Source organism: Phaseolus vulgaris, chromosome 8, assembly GCF_051622355.1.
Source record: "Phaseolus vulgaris cultivar YP4 chromosome 8, ASM5162235v1, whole genome shotgun sequence".
Classification (NCBI taxonomy): domain Eukaryota; kingdom Viridiplantae; phylum Streptophyta; class Magnoliopsida; order Fabales; family Fabaceae; genus Phaseolus; species Phaseolus vulgaris.
Window position 1 is genome coordinate 8004116 of NC_143505.1, and position 21531 is coordinate 8025646.

At 31.5% G+C, this 21531-nt stretch overlaps 2 protein-coding genes across 6 annotated transcripts; both read right to left on the reverse strand.

Annotated features, from left to right (window-relative positions):
* Nucleotides 1-502: 502 nt before the first annotated feature.
* NSI (nuclear shuttle interacting) lies at nt 503-3968 on the reverse strand. Of its 5 annotated transcripts, none has more exons than XR_016514875.1 (8): nt 3866-3968; nt 3678-3772; nt 3527-3587; nt 2739-2922; nt 2290-2389; nt 2071-2182; nt 1343-1436; nt 503-962 (listed from the first exon to the last, which is right to left on the reverse strand). XR_016514875.1 is itself a non-coding variant. In XM_068631661.2 (8 exons), exons 1-8 carry the CDS (start codon nt 3898-3900, stop codon nt 883-885), a joined length of 750 nt encoding a protein of 249 aa, XP_068487762.1. In that variant the 5' UTR covers nt 3901-3968; the 3' UTR covers nt 503-882. The 5 variants fall into 5 exon arrangements, 3 of the variants coding, with proteins under 3 accessions (XP_068487762.1, XP_068487763.1, XP_068487761.1); XR_016514874.1 differs by having other exon boundaries at nt 2071-2196; XM_068631661.2 differs by having other exon boundaries at nt 2071-2171.
* Nucleotides 3969-6235: 2267 nt separating this feature from the next.
* Nucleotides 6236-17024, reverse strand: LOC137826330 (putative LRR receptor-like serine/threonine-protein kinase At1g06840). The gene is made up of 21 exons (XM_068632260.2): nt 16887-17024; nt 14027-14128; nt 13602-13752; nt 13392-13463; nt 13212-13283; nt 12708-12851; nt 12544-12615; nt 12344-12415; nt 11693-11767; nt 11469-11537; nt 11274-11342; nt 11066-11134; nt 10781-10867; nt 10554-10622; nt 9749-10266; nt 9139-9294; nt 8767-9050; nt 8360-8411; nt 7559-7803; nt 7062-7196; nt 6236-6703 (listed from the first exon to the last, which is right to left on the reverse strand). Exons 2-21 carry the CDS (start codon nt 14115-14117, stop codon nt 6350-6352), a joined length of 2856 nt encoding a protein of 951 aa, XP_068488361.1. The 5' UTR covers nt 14118-14128; nt 16887-17024; the 3' UTR covers nt 6236-6349.
* Nucleotides 17025-21531: the final 4507 nt, after the last annotated feature.

The following is a 21531-nucleotide window of genomic DNA, read 5'->3' on the forward strand; positions in this document are numbered from 1 at the left end:
ACACACGTTATAGAACAGTAGGGACTACAACTACCAATTCTATGATTAACAATGGTTATGTCTACAAAATACTAAGACTACTAAACTAGGGTTAACTATAAACTTTTCTTATCATTATTTTCACTTATATATGTGAATTTTAGGTTAACTTAGATTGACCTGTATACCAATGGACATATCCTAACACCTTCCCAACTCTTACAAACACAAAAATGACACTTTAGTAATTTTATAAGCTATGAGGTTGCAAAGGAGAAGACTTCGGAGGAAATCTTCATAATATTTCTAAAGCTTTGGTTTAACTCCACTGTTTAGTAATCCATTAACTGACCTCACTTAATGAGATAAGACGTTCATGTTATCTAATTATTTCAAACCTTAATACAAAGATCTGTTTACTTTTATAACAAAAAAAACCACTTTAAAAAGCCATTTTACTTGTGATTTTTAACTAGTTAAGATGTTAAGAGGTAACTAAAAGACTAGTAAACTGAGTAAAAAATTTCATTAACAGTACCCGTGTATTAAACTCAACATCCAAACAACAGAAGAAAACTACTATCTTTATACAATACAATTCATCCAAAATGAACAAACATAAAAAGTAAAAAAAATCACAATCACTAAGTGATAATGAGTGATGGTTTTCAGTTTTTTAAAATATAAAGCAGACATACACATACTATAATCAAAAGTAGTAAAACTTTAAAAAAAAAACTTGCTAACACCTAACGCAATAATCAATCACAGGATTGGTGTCCAATCTTTGCACCTTAATGGTACAAGTAATAGGTAAATTTGCCACTGCTTCTCTTTTATATACTTTGTGGTTGCAAATTGAAACGTTAACATCAGAAAAAGCAAGCTTTATGGGGGTTGCAATTAGTGATTCGGGTACCAAAACATGCCTTTTATGCCCTCAGGGTCAGCTTCAAAGCCTAAATTGCGATAAAATTCCACAACTGCATTCAATGGACAAAAAAGCAATTATTGAGACTCCAAGCTGCCAAACAATACCAAACTACATTCCCAACTAGAAGGGAATTAGGCACTGAATATAAGAATAGCATTGGTCAAGGCTAGAGGCAATGATACAGTAAAAGAAGAATATTGTCAAGAAAGTTAAATGTGTAAGAATATTCCCAGATGACGGCTCTATAGTGTAGCCCTTTAAATTTATGGCATTGCTTTGTATCCACTTAAAACAAACCATGGAAAGCATGACACAAGCCCACAAAATAACAAAGCACTTTTGATAGACAGACCAGCTTTGAGACTTTGCACAACATCTTGTAATTAACATGAATGATACTATGCATAAAGGATGTCAATATTTGTGTACCTTGACTATCTGCAAACAGAGTTATGTTGCCAATGTCCCTTTGCAGAAGAGCTCTAATCAGTTTCTCTATAAGAGCTTTACCAAGACCTTGGCCCTATACAATAAAAACAACATCAATAAGCAGTACTCTAGCCCAAAGATAAAGGCCGTTTGGAAGAGCTTATGTACAACTAATTTGGACTTATCTTATAACATTAGTACTTGTGTTGTGTTTGGGAGGACTTTAAAATAGCGTATGACAGGCTCATAAGCTTATTTCAGATTATTTCAATAAGCTCTACAGGATAGCTTAGTTTAACTCTAATTTTCCTTTGATTACGAAAACAACTTATATTATACAACGTGCACTTCTTCAAAAAGACCTTAACTAAGTTGTTTATTCAAATGGACCCTGTAGCCATGGTTTAAGCTTACATTGGAACAGACATTGATGCAGAATGCTCGAATGCAGTACCATACGCATTTTACAATTCTTCCAATAAAATTAGAGATTCAAGCATTAACTATCTCATTCTATAGCTGAATATTTTGGGAATTTTGCATAGTAAGTAAAAATGAACACTGAATAATTTATCAAGTAACACATGCAGCCTACAAAAGAAGAAAGGATGCCAATTCAATATTTACCATGATTTCTACATTAGACTAAAATATATTATACATGAACTTGAGAATTTGCATATAATATTCCACTTTATTCAAAATCCATGTTTGGTGACAGAAAATACCTGGTAACTAGGATCAACTAGAACATCCCAAATTGTGGCATTGAAGGCATGGTCAGACGTAGCACGGGCCATGCCAATTAATCTCTTCTGTTCATCCCCCTCTGTTAAATAACTTCGCCAAGTACACTAAGATGTTCATCAAATAGGTTTAGAAAAAGCTTAACCAGCAAACTAATTGATTTAGACAAAGGGCACAACAAGATGCCATACTATTTTTACCTGATCCAGGAGACTTTCTTATAGAATGAAGTGAGGCCACTATATAGCTATTTTTCAAAGCCGCAGCTAATTTTGACAGTGGTCTGCGTGGCCACCCTACCTGTTAAAGTGATAAAATTCATTTTGCCGGGGTGTGAGCATGATAAAATAACAAAGTCTGAGCACTAAACATTCAGTGATAAAAATTAGACACTGAATTTGTAAATTATGATGTTAAAAAATGCACTCCCTGGAGGTGTATTAAGGAAAATAAATTAAAGGAAACTACTGTGGTGACTCGTAAGAAAGTCCTAGTGTTGACAAACTAAAGTAACTTAAAAACTAACATGATTTCAGTGCATTGATGACTGTAGAGAAGTGACTTCAAAGCTAGCATGCACACATATCACTGCCTTACAATAGAAATTAGAAAAATCAACACACAACTTAAAGACACATTAGATGCACACCTTGTCACAGAGGGCCTGAAGATCATAAACATCAATATCTCCACCTGAAGAGAATACTATTTGCTCAATTGTTCCATCAGGTTCGGTCTTTTCCACAAGGACAAACTCTTGAGGCAGAGGTTCTTCATCTTCTTCATCTATAGAGGGTGGATCAATGACTTGCATTGAGTTATTCTTCATCAACCTGGACGAGAAAACAAAATCATTATGTCAAGGGTATTTTTAAGATAAGAGATACACTAACCATCGTATGTACACTAGGATGTGTTAGCAATCTTAGAGTTAGAATTAAATAGCAGGGAACACAAACATATAAAATTTGCAAAAATTATAACTCCCAAAGCAACAAAGTGCAACATATTTAATAATACTTATATATTTAGATAACCAATAGCTCATTTTCAAAAGCTCTCTCACGAAGCAGACAAAACTACGTGATTATTTCTTCAAGATAAAGGGAATCAAATCCACACAAAGCCGTAAAAGATCGATAGGTTTTGGAGAAAACATTTTCTAATTTGTCTCCTGTTTTCTGAAGTTTATACAAGAAAAAGTTAAAGCAAAAAACACAAAAAAGATAATTTGATTGTTTGCTATACAAAACTCTGGAAAAATAAAAGTGAAATAAAAGCATTTCTCAAACAAAACATTAAAATTTACGAAATTAAGGCACAAAGTGGCCAATTTCCTGCGAATGTGTATAAGATTTTGTACAATACAAGTATAGGGGCTAGTGCCCTTTTTGTTTTCCTTTCATTACCAAAATGAAGAATGAAAACTGAAGGTACCCAGATTTAATTGATTCCCAAAATCCAGCCTTGAGCTGAAAAGACTTGAGCTTTCTGGTTGCTGCAGCCAACATAGAAATCTTTACAGTAAATAAATTATGATAATAAAATTGAGACAAGGGAAGAACAAAGACAGTGAGAGTGTATCCACCTGTTGTAGCAAAGGAGTAATTAAGATTGGAAGAAAATAAAAATTGAGTTGGAGTAGAGAGTGCATAATTGGCATGAAATGGAACAGTTGAGAACCTGAAACAAAACATACAGAAATATATAATCATGACAATAAAAGTGAACAAAAAAACAGGAGTACGAGGTGGGAGATAAAGAAAGAGAACCGACGAAGAAGAAATAGCATTGTGATTGAGGGTTAGCATTCTGAGAATGTGAGAGAGCTGATGCGTTCCTTGTCGTTTCAGTCTCGTCCACCCAATTCAACACAACACAACACTCACATAGTTATTACTTGATGACTGATGATGCATGTATGTAGATGATGATATGATGATGATGATGATGGTATGTGTATCTCCCTTGCCAGCCACATTTTCGTGTACTTCTTCTTCCCCTCTCAAATTTGGGCCTTACGATTGGTTTTTCATTTACTATTTACACTTTCCAATCACTAAACACACACTCTTTTTTGTTGATTTTATTGTCCGACTACATTTTTGTGTAGCAACAGAAATAAACACGTATCGGACACTGATACTCATATGACACTCGTAAGACAAGTATTGGTGAAATGTCCAATTCAAAAACTATTTGTTGAATTTCTGACAATTCTAACACGATTTTAATACAATTTTAAAAAGGAGAAATACATTAATTTTATAAAAACTCAAATTTATTGTATAAATTTTTAGTATGATTATAAAAATGAGAAATTAATCATTTTGAACCAGCCATGAAAAAATATATTTATGCTAAAAAGAACTTAAACATGTCTTGTGCACATAAATATTTATTGTCAATGTATATAATTCATAATTATATAATATATAGATTCATGTATCATATCCTACATTTTAGAAATTATTCATATTTCTATGTTCGTGTTTGTGTTGTATCAGTATCCATGTCAATATCTCTTTACATATATCTCTATTGATCTCTAAATTATTAGTTTCTGTTGGAACTTAATTGACCATCTTTTATGAAGCTTCTCTTCTTAATCACTTTTGTTCAAATGGAATGGGATTAAAATAAAATTTTATTATCTTTGATTGAGAAAAGAATAAGAAAAAAAGAAGTGGAGAACGTTGTGTAAAGAAAAGAAATAGGGTAAGAAGATAGCAATTTACACACAATATATTACCCTTGTGGAAAATAAGTGGAGAAAAGTTGTGTAAAGAATAGAAATAGGGTAAGAAGATAACAATTTACACACAATATGTAACCCTTTGGACCCATAAACAATGAGATAACTCATATAAGAGATAAAGGATATAACCACTATCTCCAACCTAAAATTTTAAAGTAATGAATTTGTGATTTTTTTTATATGTTACTCAATTTTCTTCTTATACTTAAACTCACATCTAGATAATAACTTCAATCTTGATGAAAACTCTATAATTCTGCATAGAAATCTGATTTTTCTGTATATGTTTCTTACTAATAGAAAAATAATTGTATAAGGTCATATAAGTTTTGTTATTATGTTGTGAACAAAAGTTCTAGTTATAGTAAATAATGTTGCTTCAAGTATCAATTATTAGTTTACTTAACATACTACTTAAATTTCAACATAAATTTTATAAACATGAGTTTTTTAAAATTGAAAAAAAGTTACTTGTAAAATAAACTTTCTTCAATCTTATTATACAACTCATATTTGTAATTATATATTAATAAGGAACTCTTAGCAAAAACTCCTCTTTTGAGATGCACTAAAAAAACTAAGACACAAACCACAATTAAACATAAGCACACATATAAATTACAACTTTCCATCACTTCAGTATGACACTAATCACCCTTTTAATTCTTCACATATCGTTTGTAATTGGAATGACTAATCTGATAGAAGTTTAATAAAGCTAGTTTATACAAAATCCCCTTGCCTTATCGACTTGAACATCATTTTCCTTGCAGAAGTCAACACAACAGAAGTTCCAGTGCATCCAAAATTGGAAGGCTTGGAACCTCCAACCTGGCTTGTACATCGAAAGCTTCTTGATTTCACAGAGGAAGTACATTGCTTTCAGCTAATACTAGATAAAGTGTTCATGTGATGACATGGAAACTTGTAATATGAAATTCGGACACTCCTCTCCTCTTAAATGGTGTGGACACATATATAAGACACTAACACGATTACAACACTCGTAGGATACATAGTGAAGTGTCCAATAAAAAAAATATTTTTTGAATATCTAACAATTTTATCACGATTCCAACATAATTTTAAAAAGGACAGATCCAATGATCCTCTAAAATCTCAAATTTATTGTATAAGTTTCGATTATGATTATAGAAATAAGGAACAAATCTTTTTAAACCAGCCATGGAAAACATCTCTTTGCCACAAAGAAAAAAATCTAGCCATATTTGTTCACAAAAATCTTGATTGTCAATTTATTTAATTTATAATAATATAATATATAGATCTATGTCTCCATATCTTATATTTTGGAGATTACGCGTGTCGAAGTATGTGTGTGTCATGTCTAGGGTTTGAGCTACATAATGGAAAACAAAGGCTTTCACTGTTCGGCAAAACACACTGAAATTGTATAGCTTACACCCAAACTTGCTGGCATTAAACTGTATAATTACATATTTTGAAGTGTGTGAAGGAGACTAGAATAGCATAGCACATTATTAGCGAGGAACAACGGTGGGAATGACACCACTGACAAGATTACTTCCTGACACATGCACGTACTTGTATTGATCCTCCCTTGCTGCATTAGATCCTAAAGATGATGAGGATGCCATTTCACCTGAGTTATCTATGCTAACATCTGGGAAACTAGCTTCATGACTTCTTGATGGCATTGCAGCAATATCTTCTAGTTCCCTCACCACGTCTACCATTGATGGCCTCTCCTCTGGTTTTTCTTGGCAACATCTGAGGGCCAGAGATAAAAACTTGTCCAAGCAATGTGATGGATATAACCCCATTCTGCTCTCTATAACGGAATATATCATGCCAGATCGACAAGCCGCATTAACCTGACACCAAATTAGGTACCATTAATGATGTTGGTTTGTTTATCTAGTACTTCTTTCTACATGGAATGGAAATAAATCAGATATATGAGAATTCAAATGTGACATGTTTCTACACATTGAACTAGCACAAAAGTAAATTCAGTTTAATTTGTATGCATTGTTGGTATGACTTTTGTGAAGATTATTGCAAAAAGAAAAACCTCATCATACGTATTTGTAATTAGATATCATTATAAAAATGTGTTCTGCTGTCAATGCATACATTGTTTACTCAAACTTTTCATTATAAGTCTCATGCAATATTTTCAGTGATTAGGTGAACAGATATGGCAGACAGAAAAAGTAATAGAAAGAGTACCTCATTAACAATGTGTTTCCCACGTGAGATTGGCTGCATGCCTGTTAAAAGCTCCAGAAACACAATTCCTAGACCATAGATATCACTTTTGTCAGTAAACTTCTGAGTCAATACATATTCTGGGTCAAGGTAACCCTGCAGGCAAATTACAAAGTAATCGTTATATTTCAGATAGTATTGATTTTCAGTGTCAGGTAAGAAAGGACACAAATTGCAGCAGCACCAAGTATACGATTTAATGATAAGACAAATTTTAACTACACTACATCTAAAATTAAATGGTAAGTGGAATTTGACTATTATGGAGTGGCTCGTACATGAGATTATTAACTAGAAGAGTAGGATATAACAAGCCAAGCAAGAAAATCTCATAATAAAATAGTCAAAATTGCATTGTATCAATTGAAATATTTATTTAAATCAGAAATTTCTCAATGTAAATTCAGGTCTTCAATATTGAAATTGAAATCATTCCAAGTTTTCTTTGACAAACTTACTGGTGTTCCCTTCACAACAGTTGACAGTTTAGTACCAGATCCTTCTGGTGCAAGCAGTGAAAGTCCAAAATCAGCCACTTTAGCTGTAAATTCAGAGTCTAGAAGTATGTTGCTGGCTTTAATATCTCGGTGGAATATAGGAGGGTTAGCCTCTGTATGAAGATATAGTATGCCTTTGGCTGCACCCAATGCAATTTTCAATCCCATACCAAAATTTTGTCTTTCCTTGGCTTTTTCACTTTTACCTGCCACAGTATAGTATCTGTTAACTTTGAATCATAGCTTTTAAGCATCATTGAAAACACCACCAATTCAAAATCATGGTGCTGAATTATTATACTATCCTTTGTCTTTCCTTTATGACACTTTTTCACTTCTATCTTTTTGGTTTCTACTAATAAAGATAGAATGACAAAAAAATTATTAACTTCAGTATTGACTACCTAACATGATTTCCTTTGTTCAACATGACTGCCTCAAATATTAGTAGCAAAAGATAAGTATTTTAAAAAGCATTCATGTAGACACATAACAACCCTACAAAAAATCTCACCAGTTGTGTCAATACAACAGAGTTCAGATTACAGAAGCTATTTTAAACTTATTACACAAACCCTAAACATTTACCAAGAAGATATTAAAATTGCTTTAGCATATAGTTTCTATGCAAATTAAAACTAGTGAGCAGAAAACATAAAGAAAAAAAGATGATATTCACTAAACAAAACAAGGTGGTAGATATGTATTTTTATTTCCATAGGCAGAATTACTATAATACAGAAAAATCCAACAATTTCATACCAGAAATCCAGTCCCTTAGGGTGCCATTGGGCATGAATTCATAAACCAGCATCTGAACCATCAGAAAGAATATATTAGAACAATATCATTATTACCAATTGTAAACTGTTAGTGACGACTTCATCTTACCTGTGAGGAAACAGAACAGACACACCAAACCAGATAAATATAAAGAAGAAGCATACGAAATGGTTTAAACAGACTAAAGGAGACAAACGAGAAACTGATAGAAAATTTCTATATCTTAACACAACTGCTCTGATAGTTAGATGAAGGCATTTTATTCAGATTCATGCACAACAAATTCTTTCTCACATTTGAATTCTTCAACAAGACTTGCTTAAATTAACGATGATACAGATAACAAAAGTGTAGTTACTAGCAATATGATATGATATGATATATACCTGCTCCTCTTCTTCATTACAGTATCCAATCAGTGAGACAAGATTTCGATGGTGTAACCTTGATAAAAGTTCAATCTCAGTCAAAAACTCCTTTTGGCCTTGTAAGGAACCTTCTGCTGCTCGTTTAATAGCCACAAGTGTTTCACCAGATAAAATGCCTTTATGGACAGCCCCATAACCTCCTTTGCCAACTATAGTTGAGCTGCTAAAATTGTTCGTAGCAATAGCCAGTTCTATGAAACTAAATTCTTTCACACTGTCTATTTTAATATGTACATTAGGGGCTGCAAAAATAAATAGGCATTTAAATCCCATTCTTCAAAGAAATCCAAAATGACACTAGCATAAAGACTTAGAAGTTAGAATACTTACACTTATGTTTCCTTGAACTCATGTGCTGATATTTTCCATGTCTTCTATAAAGCAGGAAAATGATCACAGCAGATGTTGCTAAAATACTGGCAACAGCTGATAATAAAGCAGCAAGCAATATGACTGAATTAAGTGTACTCCCGTTTGAACCAATAGCTATAAAAGGAAAGTTTAAATTAGAGAAACTCAGCTAAGGCTAATCAATTCTAATAACAGAGCTTAACTAAAAGGAGAGATCTATAACCAAAGTACAGTTCGTGCTCCAAACGTCACAAACATAAGGTATATACCATTAAAACAAAGATTGATATTTTCTAACAAAGCCTTTGATCAAACCAGATTTGCAATTATCAGTGGTAGGTAAAATATAGAGAATTTATAGCAATTTTTTTAGTAACGATGATTTATAGAGAATTTATAGTGAAATCTCACAGAATTATGCATGTTAAATTGGCAATAACTTACAAGTAGCAAAAGAAAACTTTTCCATAGAAATGTATAAAACAAGCATATTTGATGTGTTGCAATGATAATAGTGTAATCAACACATGCCACAGATTTGCTACTCATATAACATACAATAATAAAATGTTGAGATTAGGAAACTTACTAGTTGCATAAGGTCCAACAAGAGTGAAGTTCAGGAGTTCATATGGTCCAAAGAAATGATTGGGAGGAAATTCCCATGATGTAAATTTGGTTTTAATGCGATAGACATCACTTTCGTTGAACATATCTAAGTGGGAATCATACGAAGGGAATAGTTTTAAATACATGGTGATACGGTTTCCATCTTCCCAAGAAGATATTGATATCTGATAGTGTTCTAAGTTTAAGGAATCAGTTATATATAATGCAAACATCACAAAATAGGGAGCAAAGTATGAAAAACTTGGACTTTTCAGCCTGTATCCAACTAACAGAGGAGCTGCACAATAGCAAGGAATTGGGAAAGAGGGTACATATAATTCATAGGACTTATCTACTTGGCAATCTTGAAATAGACAGACAGTTGATGGATCTTTTGGGTTTTGGACTATTTCATCTTCATCTTCATCTCCACCAGGTTCACAATATTGACCAATATTTTCTATGTCAAAATTCTTGCAGATTGGATTGCCAGAAAGCCTTCAAGGAAAAAAGAAATAACTGATACGAGATATCTGGAAAACACATGTAGCATCCGACATGGCTACAACAAGACAAGACTATTATATAGAAGTGCTTGTGCTTCTTATATAACACTAAACACAAGCATTTTAATTTCTTTCTTATTAAATCTAGTGGCAGCACATGATTGTGTCAATTATTTTCATACTAAAAGTGAAACACTTGAACTAAAAATGAAGCATAGATGTGTGATATTTTGAACACAATCAGAACAACAAAAGACTGAGCGTATGTATTGAGAAAACCTCAAGGTAACATTTGCTGGGGGGTTCAGATTTCCCAAAACGTTGACTAGGGAGTTATTTTCGAGATTACTGCAAACAGAAAGGAAGAACAAAATGAATTTACTTTGAAAACAACACAATAAAAAATACACTCCATCAATAGTAAATTCCTTGGCAAAATTATTTAATTTGATGCAAAAACTTAATATTCCTTGAGATTGTAGTAGTAATCTGGATTCAGAAGTTACATTTTAAGTTTATCTTTAGTAATGAATGCCATGTCCTGCCATATGCTAGCAGGGATTGATCCATTTAGAGAATTGTTCTCAAGTGACCTGTGTTTAACAATGAAACAAAAACATCAACCCAATGCGCAATAAATTTCACTTAGACACGAGTTTCACTAAATTCAAGAGATGGCAACAATTGCTTCTTCAATAGAGAGTTATATTTAAGATATTTCAAGATGTTGATATGAAATAATTAAATAAGTATGATGTGAAAAACAGATGGACAGGTATATATCTTCTCACAGTTTTTGAAGCCTAGGGTATATGAAGCTTAGAGGAATTGGTCCTTCGAGAAAATTATTGGATAGATCACTGCAATAGCAAGAAAATTACTACATCAAACTCAAATATGTTCACGCTAATTGGCTAGGATTAAGCTAAATAAACATTGTGATGAAAGGAAACCAACATAGATACAAAATTTACAAACAAAAATTGAATATTTACATACATAGTAGTCATATTGTCTGCAAGTCTATTTGATGGTATAGTTCCAGTAAACTGATTCCAGCTAAGGTCTCTAAAACATGAACCAATCAAATTAGTTGATAACTAAAACATGTGTAGTAAATTATTTCTTTCTCATTAAATACAATATATATAGAGAGAGAGAGAGAACAAATCCACAAGTGATATTTTAACTTACAAATAGATAAGGTTGGTTATTGAACTGAAATCAGGAATAGTTCCTTGCAGACTGCAGTTTCTCAGACTTCTGTTGAGTCAGACAGAAAAAGGAATTAGCTAAAATAACAAAAATAATCACAAGTGTGTTCTTGAATTAACTAAAAAATGGTCAGTAAAAATATCTGTAACATGCTATATTAAATTTAAAACAAAAAGATAAGTGCCTATCTTAAAAGTACTTACAGTTTCGTTAGAGCGGAGAAGTTTTCATAGGTTGAAGGAATTTCATGCCCATTGAAATTATTGTTATCAAGTTGGCTGCATCAGAAAAAAGTCAATACCAAAATCATAAATTGTAGGTAAAATCCTTTTTCTAGCCAAGTAGTACACATGAAAGAATACATAATTACATTATTTGGATTTTGATATCCTTCTCTATTTTTGGAGACTTTATTTTTTGTAAGACATTTGTTTGAAGGAAATTTGTTTCATAATTGACACAAGATCTCCAACATATATATACTGAAGGATTTATCTAGGACTTTTGATACCAATGAACCATAAAAAAACTTATATAAGAGATTGCGATATCACCTTATAGGTTTGTAAGTCTTTCTTCTTATATATTATTCATTTCTACCTATATGGGAATTCTAACTCACTTCACTACACTTCAATTCTTAACAGGATTATCGTCAAACATCAAACACTTACTAGTCCTTAAAATTACCAACTTACGTCCAAAATGTTCGTAGAATACATAAAAGACTACATATTAATCTTCTTGTTTAAACATGTTTACTTATGCTACACAACATATTAAGCAATGCATGTCAACTACAGTAATACAAGTAATAAATGCTACAATCTAAACAAGGTGGAAGCAGAACATACAGTATTCTTAACCATTGTAACACATAGAAATCTGATGGAAGGTAACCAGATAAGTTATTGTTGTCCACAAGCCTGAAAAGTCATTTCGAAAAGGAGAAAACGAAAACTTGTAAAGGTCATTCATTCCAACATGCTTCCAAAGATACAATGGAAGTTCTAAACAACAATCAAAATGTAATAAATTTGGCTTCAATACTCACAAATGCACAAGATTAGACAGATTTGAAAGTGTGGAAGGAAGTTGACCATAGAAGGAGTTGTTATTCATGTGGCTGCAAAATTCAAATGAAGCAGATAAAAGTACACGTAAGAAATCTAGCTCATAGATGAGATGACGGTGCATTTGGTTTATAGCCCCACTTACAGATGTTTAACTTTGACCATGTTGCCAAATGACTTTGGAATAGTTCCTGACAATTGATTTTCATCAACTTGGAGTCTATTCAAATTCGAAAGTTTGCCAAGTTCATCTGGCAAACTACCAGATAACTTATTCCCACTTAGGAGCCTACATAGACAATATACCAAAAATAACTAAGGAGCACTAGCATGAGCACTACTGTTCAGTCATTAACACTGACATTCAGAAAGCAGAACATCAGAAATTTCCCCCACATAGAAGCTTTTATTTCACCAAAAAATTTCCAGGTATACTCAGGAAATTAATTAGACTTTGATCTGAACTACGATCTAGCCTCAGAGAAATACATTATGTTTATTTATAGCACATCAATATCAAAAGAAGTCTAAATTTTATTCTGCATACACACTACAGCAAATAAGATCCATCTGTTAAACAAGTATTAAAAAATAAAAACTTGATGAGGAACTGTACTAGTAGTTTTTCTGCTTTAGGTAATGTTCTTACAAGAGTTCCAATGACAAGATATTTCCAATTTCCTTCGGTATTGTGCTTGTCAAACTGTTCCACATAAAAGACCTTCAAGCATAAAACAATGAGGATTTTAGCATGTCATATGACAATACCTTTTTTCTGATACTGTTATTTTCCTTTCCATGCAACAATTTATAGCATTACACAACTCACAGTATCTTAAGATGAGATAGCTGACCAAGCTGGGGTGCTAAACTTCCCGAGAGATTCATAGTCATTAAGTAGCTTCATCAAAGTGGAATAACAGAAAATAATTAGAATATATTAATCCCTAGCACATTAACTCTTCCTTATATAATATCTAAATAAAAGAAATTGAAATTGGGAAGAGGTAAAGAAAGTAGAAGGATAAATAATGTATACAGCTTTTGAACATGGAAGTAACCATCAGCCTCCTCCCTATCAGAACAATAAATTCCAGTCCAGTTTGCCATACACGGGTCACCCGAATTCCAGTTCCTCAGATTGTTCTTAGGATCAATCAAACTTTTCTTGATGTCTATCAGTGCATTTACTACAAATACAGGTCAACTACTAAGGTTAAAAGTTCTATATGCCAAAGCAAATTACATGGAAACAGAAGACAAAGAAAGATGAAACGATATGTTTGTAGCAGTGTAGCATATTACACTGAAACATATCATTATCATGATTACAAATCCCTCCCATTTTCCAGCTTGGACAGAAACTTCAATCCAAGTTCACTAGTACAGAATCTAAAATCACAAGCCAGAAAGGAAAAAGTGAAACAGAAAGTTTCACAGTTTTGTATGGCTTAACAAATTCACCTTCTGAAGGGTCTGTTTGTGAAGCTTCTGTGAGGATGATAAAACAACACAAAACACCAAAGGCATATCCATGAATTCTTAGAGTCGGCATCAGAGAATATCCTGGAAAGATAACAAATGGAAAGGGTGAATGAAAGAAGTACTGAAGCATTGTAAGGAATGAGTTTCATTCTAGTCCTTCATTCAAAAACACTGACATTGGCCTAAATTTTCTTGTAACAAAGCAGAATTAACCCCTACCAAAAAATGCATGAAAACTGTGACATATTGTCATTTAAAAATATAAAAACCAGCTGAAAGCAAGCCTCAAGTTTGAAACTTTAGAAGAACCTCAAAGTTGGCAAGTTTGTGGATCTTAAGAGGCTGTTTGGTTTGGAATTTTGTAGCCTAAAAATATCATTTTAGTTTTTTGTTCTTCAAATTTAAAATTCATCTTTTTAGTTTTTAATTTTAATCATTGAATCCAGATGTTTTTCTATGAACTACTTGTAATGGTTATTCATATAACAAACAAACCTACACTCAATCAGAAAAATGAAAACATATTTAAATATTCTTTATCATTAGTGGATGTTTCATAATTGATGAAATACTTATATTAATTACTATAGAAAAATCAGGTTTAGGATTACTCATATCTTTCGTGAGGAGAATTTGTGTGCGGATAAGATAACTAACTTATGATTTATTCATAAAGAATCATTTCATTGATATAATAGGCTTCTATCTATTTTGTTTTTAGAGTTCTTTGTGAATAGGTATAGTCTATTTATGTATCATTTTAGTTAACATATGAGTTTTGGTCTAATTCCCCCATATTTTGTGTATTTTATTTTTTAATAATATCTTTTTTTATATATGACAGATGATTGTTGATATTTGAGGTGTGAATCTAGCTGAGAAATTGCATTATGATGTCTAACATAAAAACTTTTATAAAAAAATATTCTTTATTATTTTATAACTATTGTTGTCTTACTATCTATTTTTGTAATATTACTTTCTAATTGTGATTAATCCTTGATGAAATATGTGAAGCTCTTATTGTAAATTGTGGATTTTTAACTATGATAGGGTTATTTTTTATTTTTTTTACTAAAATGGGGTCCGTTTAAAAAAAATTACAAATTTAGGCAAGTCGTGCCAATTCGGCACGACTTCATATGCACAAATCGTCCCAATTAGACACGACTCTGCCATGTCATACTGAAGTCGTGCCAAGTTGGCACGACTTCTGCCCTGTCATACTGAAGTCGTGTTAACTTGGCATGACTTCTGCCACGTCATAATTTTTTATTTTTTTTATTTTATTGTTTATATATTGGGTAGTAAGTTATTTAATGTTAAAAATTAATTTGATACATAATTTTCTAAGAGTGTTAGTTTTAAGGAACAAAAAATTGGATAATCGTGTATGAATCATGTTTGAATTGAATGAATAAATACATGGATAAAGAAAAATGAATGTTCTAAGAGTGTTATGAATGAATAAATACATAGATAAAGAAAATGAGGAAATTAATAATCAAACTTGAATTGAATTTTATTATTAAGCTTGTTAGTGCGAACAATTGCTTCTATTGTGACCTTCCGTTCTACAATATGAACATTTTTTTGGCTTATTTGGAATTGAATCATCCATTTCGTTACGAATGCGTTGAGTGTTAGGTCTTCCTGATTGATGTCGACGCATGATGGGGTCAAGTAAGAAATTTGGTCCCGTGTAAGTAGACCAATAATACAAGGCAAATTCTTCCTGCACCATATCAATTTTTTAAATTTCCAAAACTACCCTCCTGCACCATATCAATTTTAACCTCCACCATATCAATTTTTTAAATTTCCAAAACTACCCTTATTTCAAATTAAAAAATCCAAAATAATAATTAAAATTGAGAAATAAAAAAATACATGCTGGAAAAAAAATTCTGAACACAAAACTAAAAATACATTCTGGATAAAAAAATTTCAGAATTCAAAAATATGTTCCGAAAATTGAAATCTAAAATATTTCAGATAAAAGTTTCAAAAATAATTTTTCCCATTTTTGTGTAAGGTTATTTTCGTCATTTAGAAGGGATATTTTTGTCATTTTCTATAGCTGATTGGGTGCATGCTGAAATTGATATGGTGGAGGGAGAAATTGTCATAATACAGTCTGCACAATATTTTAAAGGCTTATGAGGTCCAATTTAATCCAGTTCGAAATCAGGATTATTGGACTACTTAAAAAAAAAAAATTATAACGTGGCAGAAGTCGTGTCAAGTTGGCACGACTTCAGTATGAAAACGCAGAAGTTGTAAATCCACTTTAGTTATTCACAATAAAAAAAATAATTAAAAAAATCCACTTTAGTCGTAAATCCTCTCCTAAAAAAAAAAAAAATAACCTCATCATAATAAAAACCCGTAAATTACATAATTAAAATAGATATGTTGACTAAATCCACTTTAATTATACTTAATAAATATATAAAATAAGTGAGAAAATATACGTGTTTAAATGAATCAACCCACCAATTCATCAACTACGATCAAACTGAGTTACAAATTTGTTATTTCACACAAAAAAAAAATAAACTAAATTGAATTGCCTCGTTTTCAGTTCTACTTGTGATAAAACAACGCATATCAAATTAGCTCACTTTTACATTCTAACTTTCATTTCATAATTAAAGTAATCTTTTCCACATTAAAAATAACAATTAATTTCATTTCATTTCTTAAAATAATCTCACTTTCTCAATAATACCCAATCAACTTTGAGCTTATATTCATTAAAAATATGTTTAAAATAGGAGAAAATAGATAATTAGAGTTAAAGAGAAGAAATGATAAAAGTTGAAGGCAGTGTTATTACCTTATTAGGAGAGGATTTCCTTTAATTTGTTGTTTGAGTTCTCTTCTCTCTTCTTTATTTTCTTCCAATTTCACTCACTCCATTGCCATGCTCTCACTATTCTTCTGTTACTTTCATTTTTCTTCCACATTTTCCCAACACCTTCTCTTCTCTTTTTATAATGCTTTACCAACAAATACATCATTTTCAATTAATCCATGATATGTCTATAAAACATTAATGGGGGCCAAGACTTTAGAGTGGACTTAACTACAATCACTAGTTAAGCATCTTTTTCCACATCTCTTTTTCATAATTAATAATAATAATAATATCATAATATTATTTTTACTCTTTTTATCATGAGTATGTTATAAAATATTGTTTTATTTTATCTTAAGTATTTAATAAATCCAAAGTTTTTTATATATAAGTGATTAAGGGATGACCACACAAGGAAGATTTCTTGACTTTTGTTTGAATATGCTATTAACTTGAATAAAAAATCTTGGTTCTTTTCAGTTATTCTAGGAAAATATCATACGGAAAAGGAAGTTGTTTTTATCTGTCTCAAAAGCAAATAGCTACACGTGTCACTAAAAATATTAAATAAAATTAATTTTACGGAAAAAATATTAAATAAAAATTAATTTTATAGAAAAAAATAGTTAAATATTATATTGATTATAAATGAAAAAAATTATTATTGATCCTGCCGACAACTAGAACGTGGAGGAATCGCTTCGTAGCACTCTCTGCCCCGTCTACGCGACTGTGTTATCTGCAAAATCACCCTCAGAACCTTCTCTGGGATCTCCAAACGCGACCTGCAAAACACACAGACGGCGCCTCTAGCGGCCGTTTGCACTCCGACGATCAAGTTAGATCACAGAACCATCAATGAGAAAAACTAGTAGTGTGTGTAAAAACTCCCCCTCTCTTTTTTCTCTATGATTCTGTTTTATGCCACTGCCTGTATCTGGGCCTAACAGAATTCTGTTATGCTTTCTGGCATGTGCCAGAACCCTGTTATGCTTTTCTGCGACAACGTACCTCCAGAATCAGTAGAGTGTGAGTGTCTGCGCGTCTCTGCGCTTGGCTGCGCTTGTCTGTACCTTTAGCGGTACGGAGTGCACCTTTATCTGGATCGCGCCCTTCTCAGATGATGACACGTGGAGGCATGCGACTCACATCTAACCACACACGTGTCACTACTTGAAGGGCTCTAGCGCTTCTCTTTGTGCGCTAAGTTATTCCCTTGCGGAGTAACTTAGCATATTTCTTCCATCTGGGTAAATCGCATACTCTCAGGAGAACGCCAGGTGTGGCTGGTCTAGGCACACTCACCAAGCGTTGCTCTCTGCGTAGACGGCTTACCCTTCACGGTGTCACGCACGTAATGGGTTGAGGGAATCACCAATCACTGACCGGCTTACTAGCTCCCTCAGGCCACTCTCGTGCACGATTCCCTGAGATGTGCTCATGCGAGGTCCATGCGTAACGCTCTCGCTGGGAACCTCAGTCCCAGTTTAACTGCGTGTAACACGAGACCCCGATGACCATGCAGCCGATGACTGATCAGTGCTCTATTGCTTCTCGCGTTCTGCCCCCAGGCGTTCATCTGGGAACTGGTCTGTTGGTGGCCACTTGGTTACTGACCACCGATCACCGTTCTGGGTGATCTGTCCCCTGACTTCTCTGCCGCCTGATCTGTCGGTGGTCACTTGGTTACTGGCAACCGATCACGTTCCCCCTGATCTATCTGTCACCTGGTCCACGTGTCACCCTGCGAGTGGTCCACGTGGTTCTCTGCTGCTGACGTCATCGACTACCGATGACCGATCGGATCAATTATATATAAAGTAATTTTTATTACTAATAAATAATTTTTTAAATTAATTAATTGTCAAAGTTTTATTACTAATTATTTAAATTTTAAAATTAATAATTAAAATTTTGGTAGCTAATTAGATATTAATTTAGACATTATTTATTAATATTAAAAAATATTTTTAATATTAATAATTTTTTAATTTTTAAAATAATATTTAATTTAATTATCTTTGTCTTTAAAATTAATTTTTTATTTAATAATTTTTTAGTAGTGCAAGTCTATATGTAAAATTGTAAAATTAAAGATCAATCATCCATTTAAGAGAAGAAAATAATCACAGGACTCAGATAAAAACTTATAATCTATTTATCACTCAAGATAAAAAAAAAAATTATTATTATATACTCAAATAAGAAAATATCAATATTTGTGACCAAAAATTTCATTAAAAAAAAATCGAACCAAATAATACTTCTATAATCTATTGATAAATATAATTAGAAACATATAGGTACTCATAAAACAAAAGCCTTTCATACTTGATTTCATTTGTCACATCACTAAATTTGGATATTTATTCATTATAGTGAAGGTTGAGGTCTCAATTTGGATTTAGAAGAAGGAAGAAACTTAGAAACTAAGGATGAAATTACCTCGAATGGACAACACTTAATAAATAAATAAATCAAAGCAAGTTAGTCACAATAAATAAATAAATAATTAATTATTTTTGAGGAATGATTGGTTCATATATATTTGGTTAAAATAACACTTTGTTTGTTGGTGGACGATTGGTGGAAAGTGAATAGATAGATGTAGCGGGTGCTAAAATAAGTCAGGTCGTGCGGGCCGGTCCATAATAAAAAATGTGAGGTGGATTGACGTTTTCAATCCATTGACCCGCATTAGTCTGCCATGTATAATTCGTGGTCCGCACGGACCAGCAACGGGGCGGGGCGGGCTAGCTCTCTAGTCCGTAAAAAAAATAAAAAAAAAATAAAAATAATTGACTTGACAGCAATGGTTTAGTGGATGAATAACAACTTTGAGTGAAAGAAAATTAGGTTTTCACTCAAAACACAATATAAGTACGTTGTTCCAAAAAATGCACACGACGCACTCTCTTTTGCAGCGCTGTCGCTCGCTTCGCTTACGACTCCGTCAGACTTCGCTTACAACTATCACGCGCTACTGCTGCTCCGCTGCTGCACACCACTACTACCTTCACTCCTCCTCTACGTTCCAAAAAAAAATAAAAAAAAATAAGCGGGTTGGCCCGCAAGCCCGCGGACTGAACCGACAGATAGATGTTGATCACGATAATGACCACTCACTTACCATTTAATTAATAAAAATGTAATTTTTAAGTATATAATATATTTTCTAATATATATTGCATTTCTTAATTCTTAATATCTTACTCTAATCATTTTATTACTGTTATTGTGTACTCTAATTTCAATATACCCTTAAATATCTTCATTCACTAGACATATTCAGAAAAATCATACATTTTTTTATGTCTATAAGATATTAGGGTACATTTGATAGTAAATATATGATATAACATCATATAATATAAGAATATAATAAAAAATTTTAACATAAAATTTTTAATTTTAATTAAGTTATTTAAAATTATTTTTTATTTATATATTGATAAGGAGTTGTTGGTGCAAATTCAGGTGAAGTTGACATCAACATGATCTTATATTCAATCTTATCAACTATACATATTTTATTGATTATTTTATCGATTGATGTTATTAAGTTCCTTTTTAGTCTAAAATATTAGTTAAGATTTTTTTGTTAAATTTATAAATAAGATTGTCGTGTGAGAAAATTTCCTAATACTTTCCAAATTCATGACTTCTCTTACACGTTTTGTGGTCTTCTTATTCTAATAAAGATAAATTTTAAAACATTCTGTCTAAAACGGATATTTTTAATATTAAAATTAGACTATATATGAATATATTCAAGTAATAAATTTAAATCACTTAAAGAAGCTACTTCCTATCATTATTATATATCTGTTGAAATAAATTTAAAAGCTTGAAATAATATTAATTATTATATTTCATTTATGTTTTTATTTAAAATCTAAAAAATAATAAATATAGTTTTATCAATGGCTCATGTTGTTTCAAGTTTTTATTATGGACATATTTAGAGGAAAATCTTCCATAAATATTAAGAAAAACAATAGTTTTTTCATGAGTTAAATTAATTTATATTAAAAATCAAAATTTGTGGATGTTGATAAGAAATAACTTCGACAAATTAATTCCGAGTACATAAGTTTTAGTTAGTTTACAGAAAAATTAATTTAATTTATTTTTTTCTTCTAAACTTGTTTATGGAAAATTTTCTCTAGATTTTAATATTAATTTATTTTAGACTCTTGTTGCACAAATTTATCCATATTATCGATCTTTAATATTTATTGTCTTTAAGTTTGCACTAAAAAAATTATAAAATGGTAACTAAATTTAGGAAAAAAATAATTAGGCACTATATTGAAAATTAGATATTAATTTAGACACTAAAAAATTATTTATATTTAAAATGATTTTTATTATTAATAAAAAAATTATAAAATAGTTTCTAAATTGATATCTAAATTAGTTAATTAAGTTTTTAGCTACTAATGTTTTAAATTCTAAATATAAAAATTAATTCAGAATAAAAGGTAGTAAGTAGTTAAAAATTTGATAATTAATGGTTAAATACAAATTTATAAACTACTTTTTATATCAATAATTTTTTAAGTTTATAAGATGGTCTTTAATTTAGTCAAATAATAGTTAATTATTTTTATCTCTAAAATTA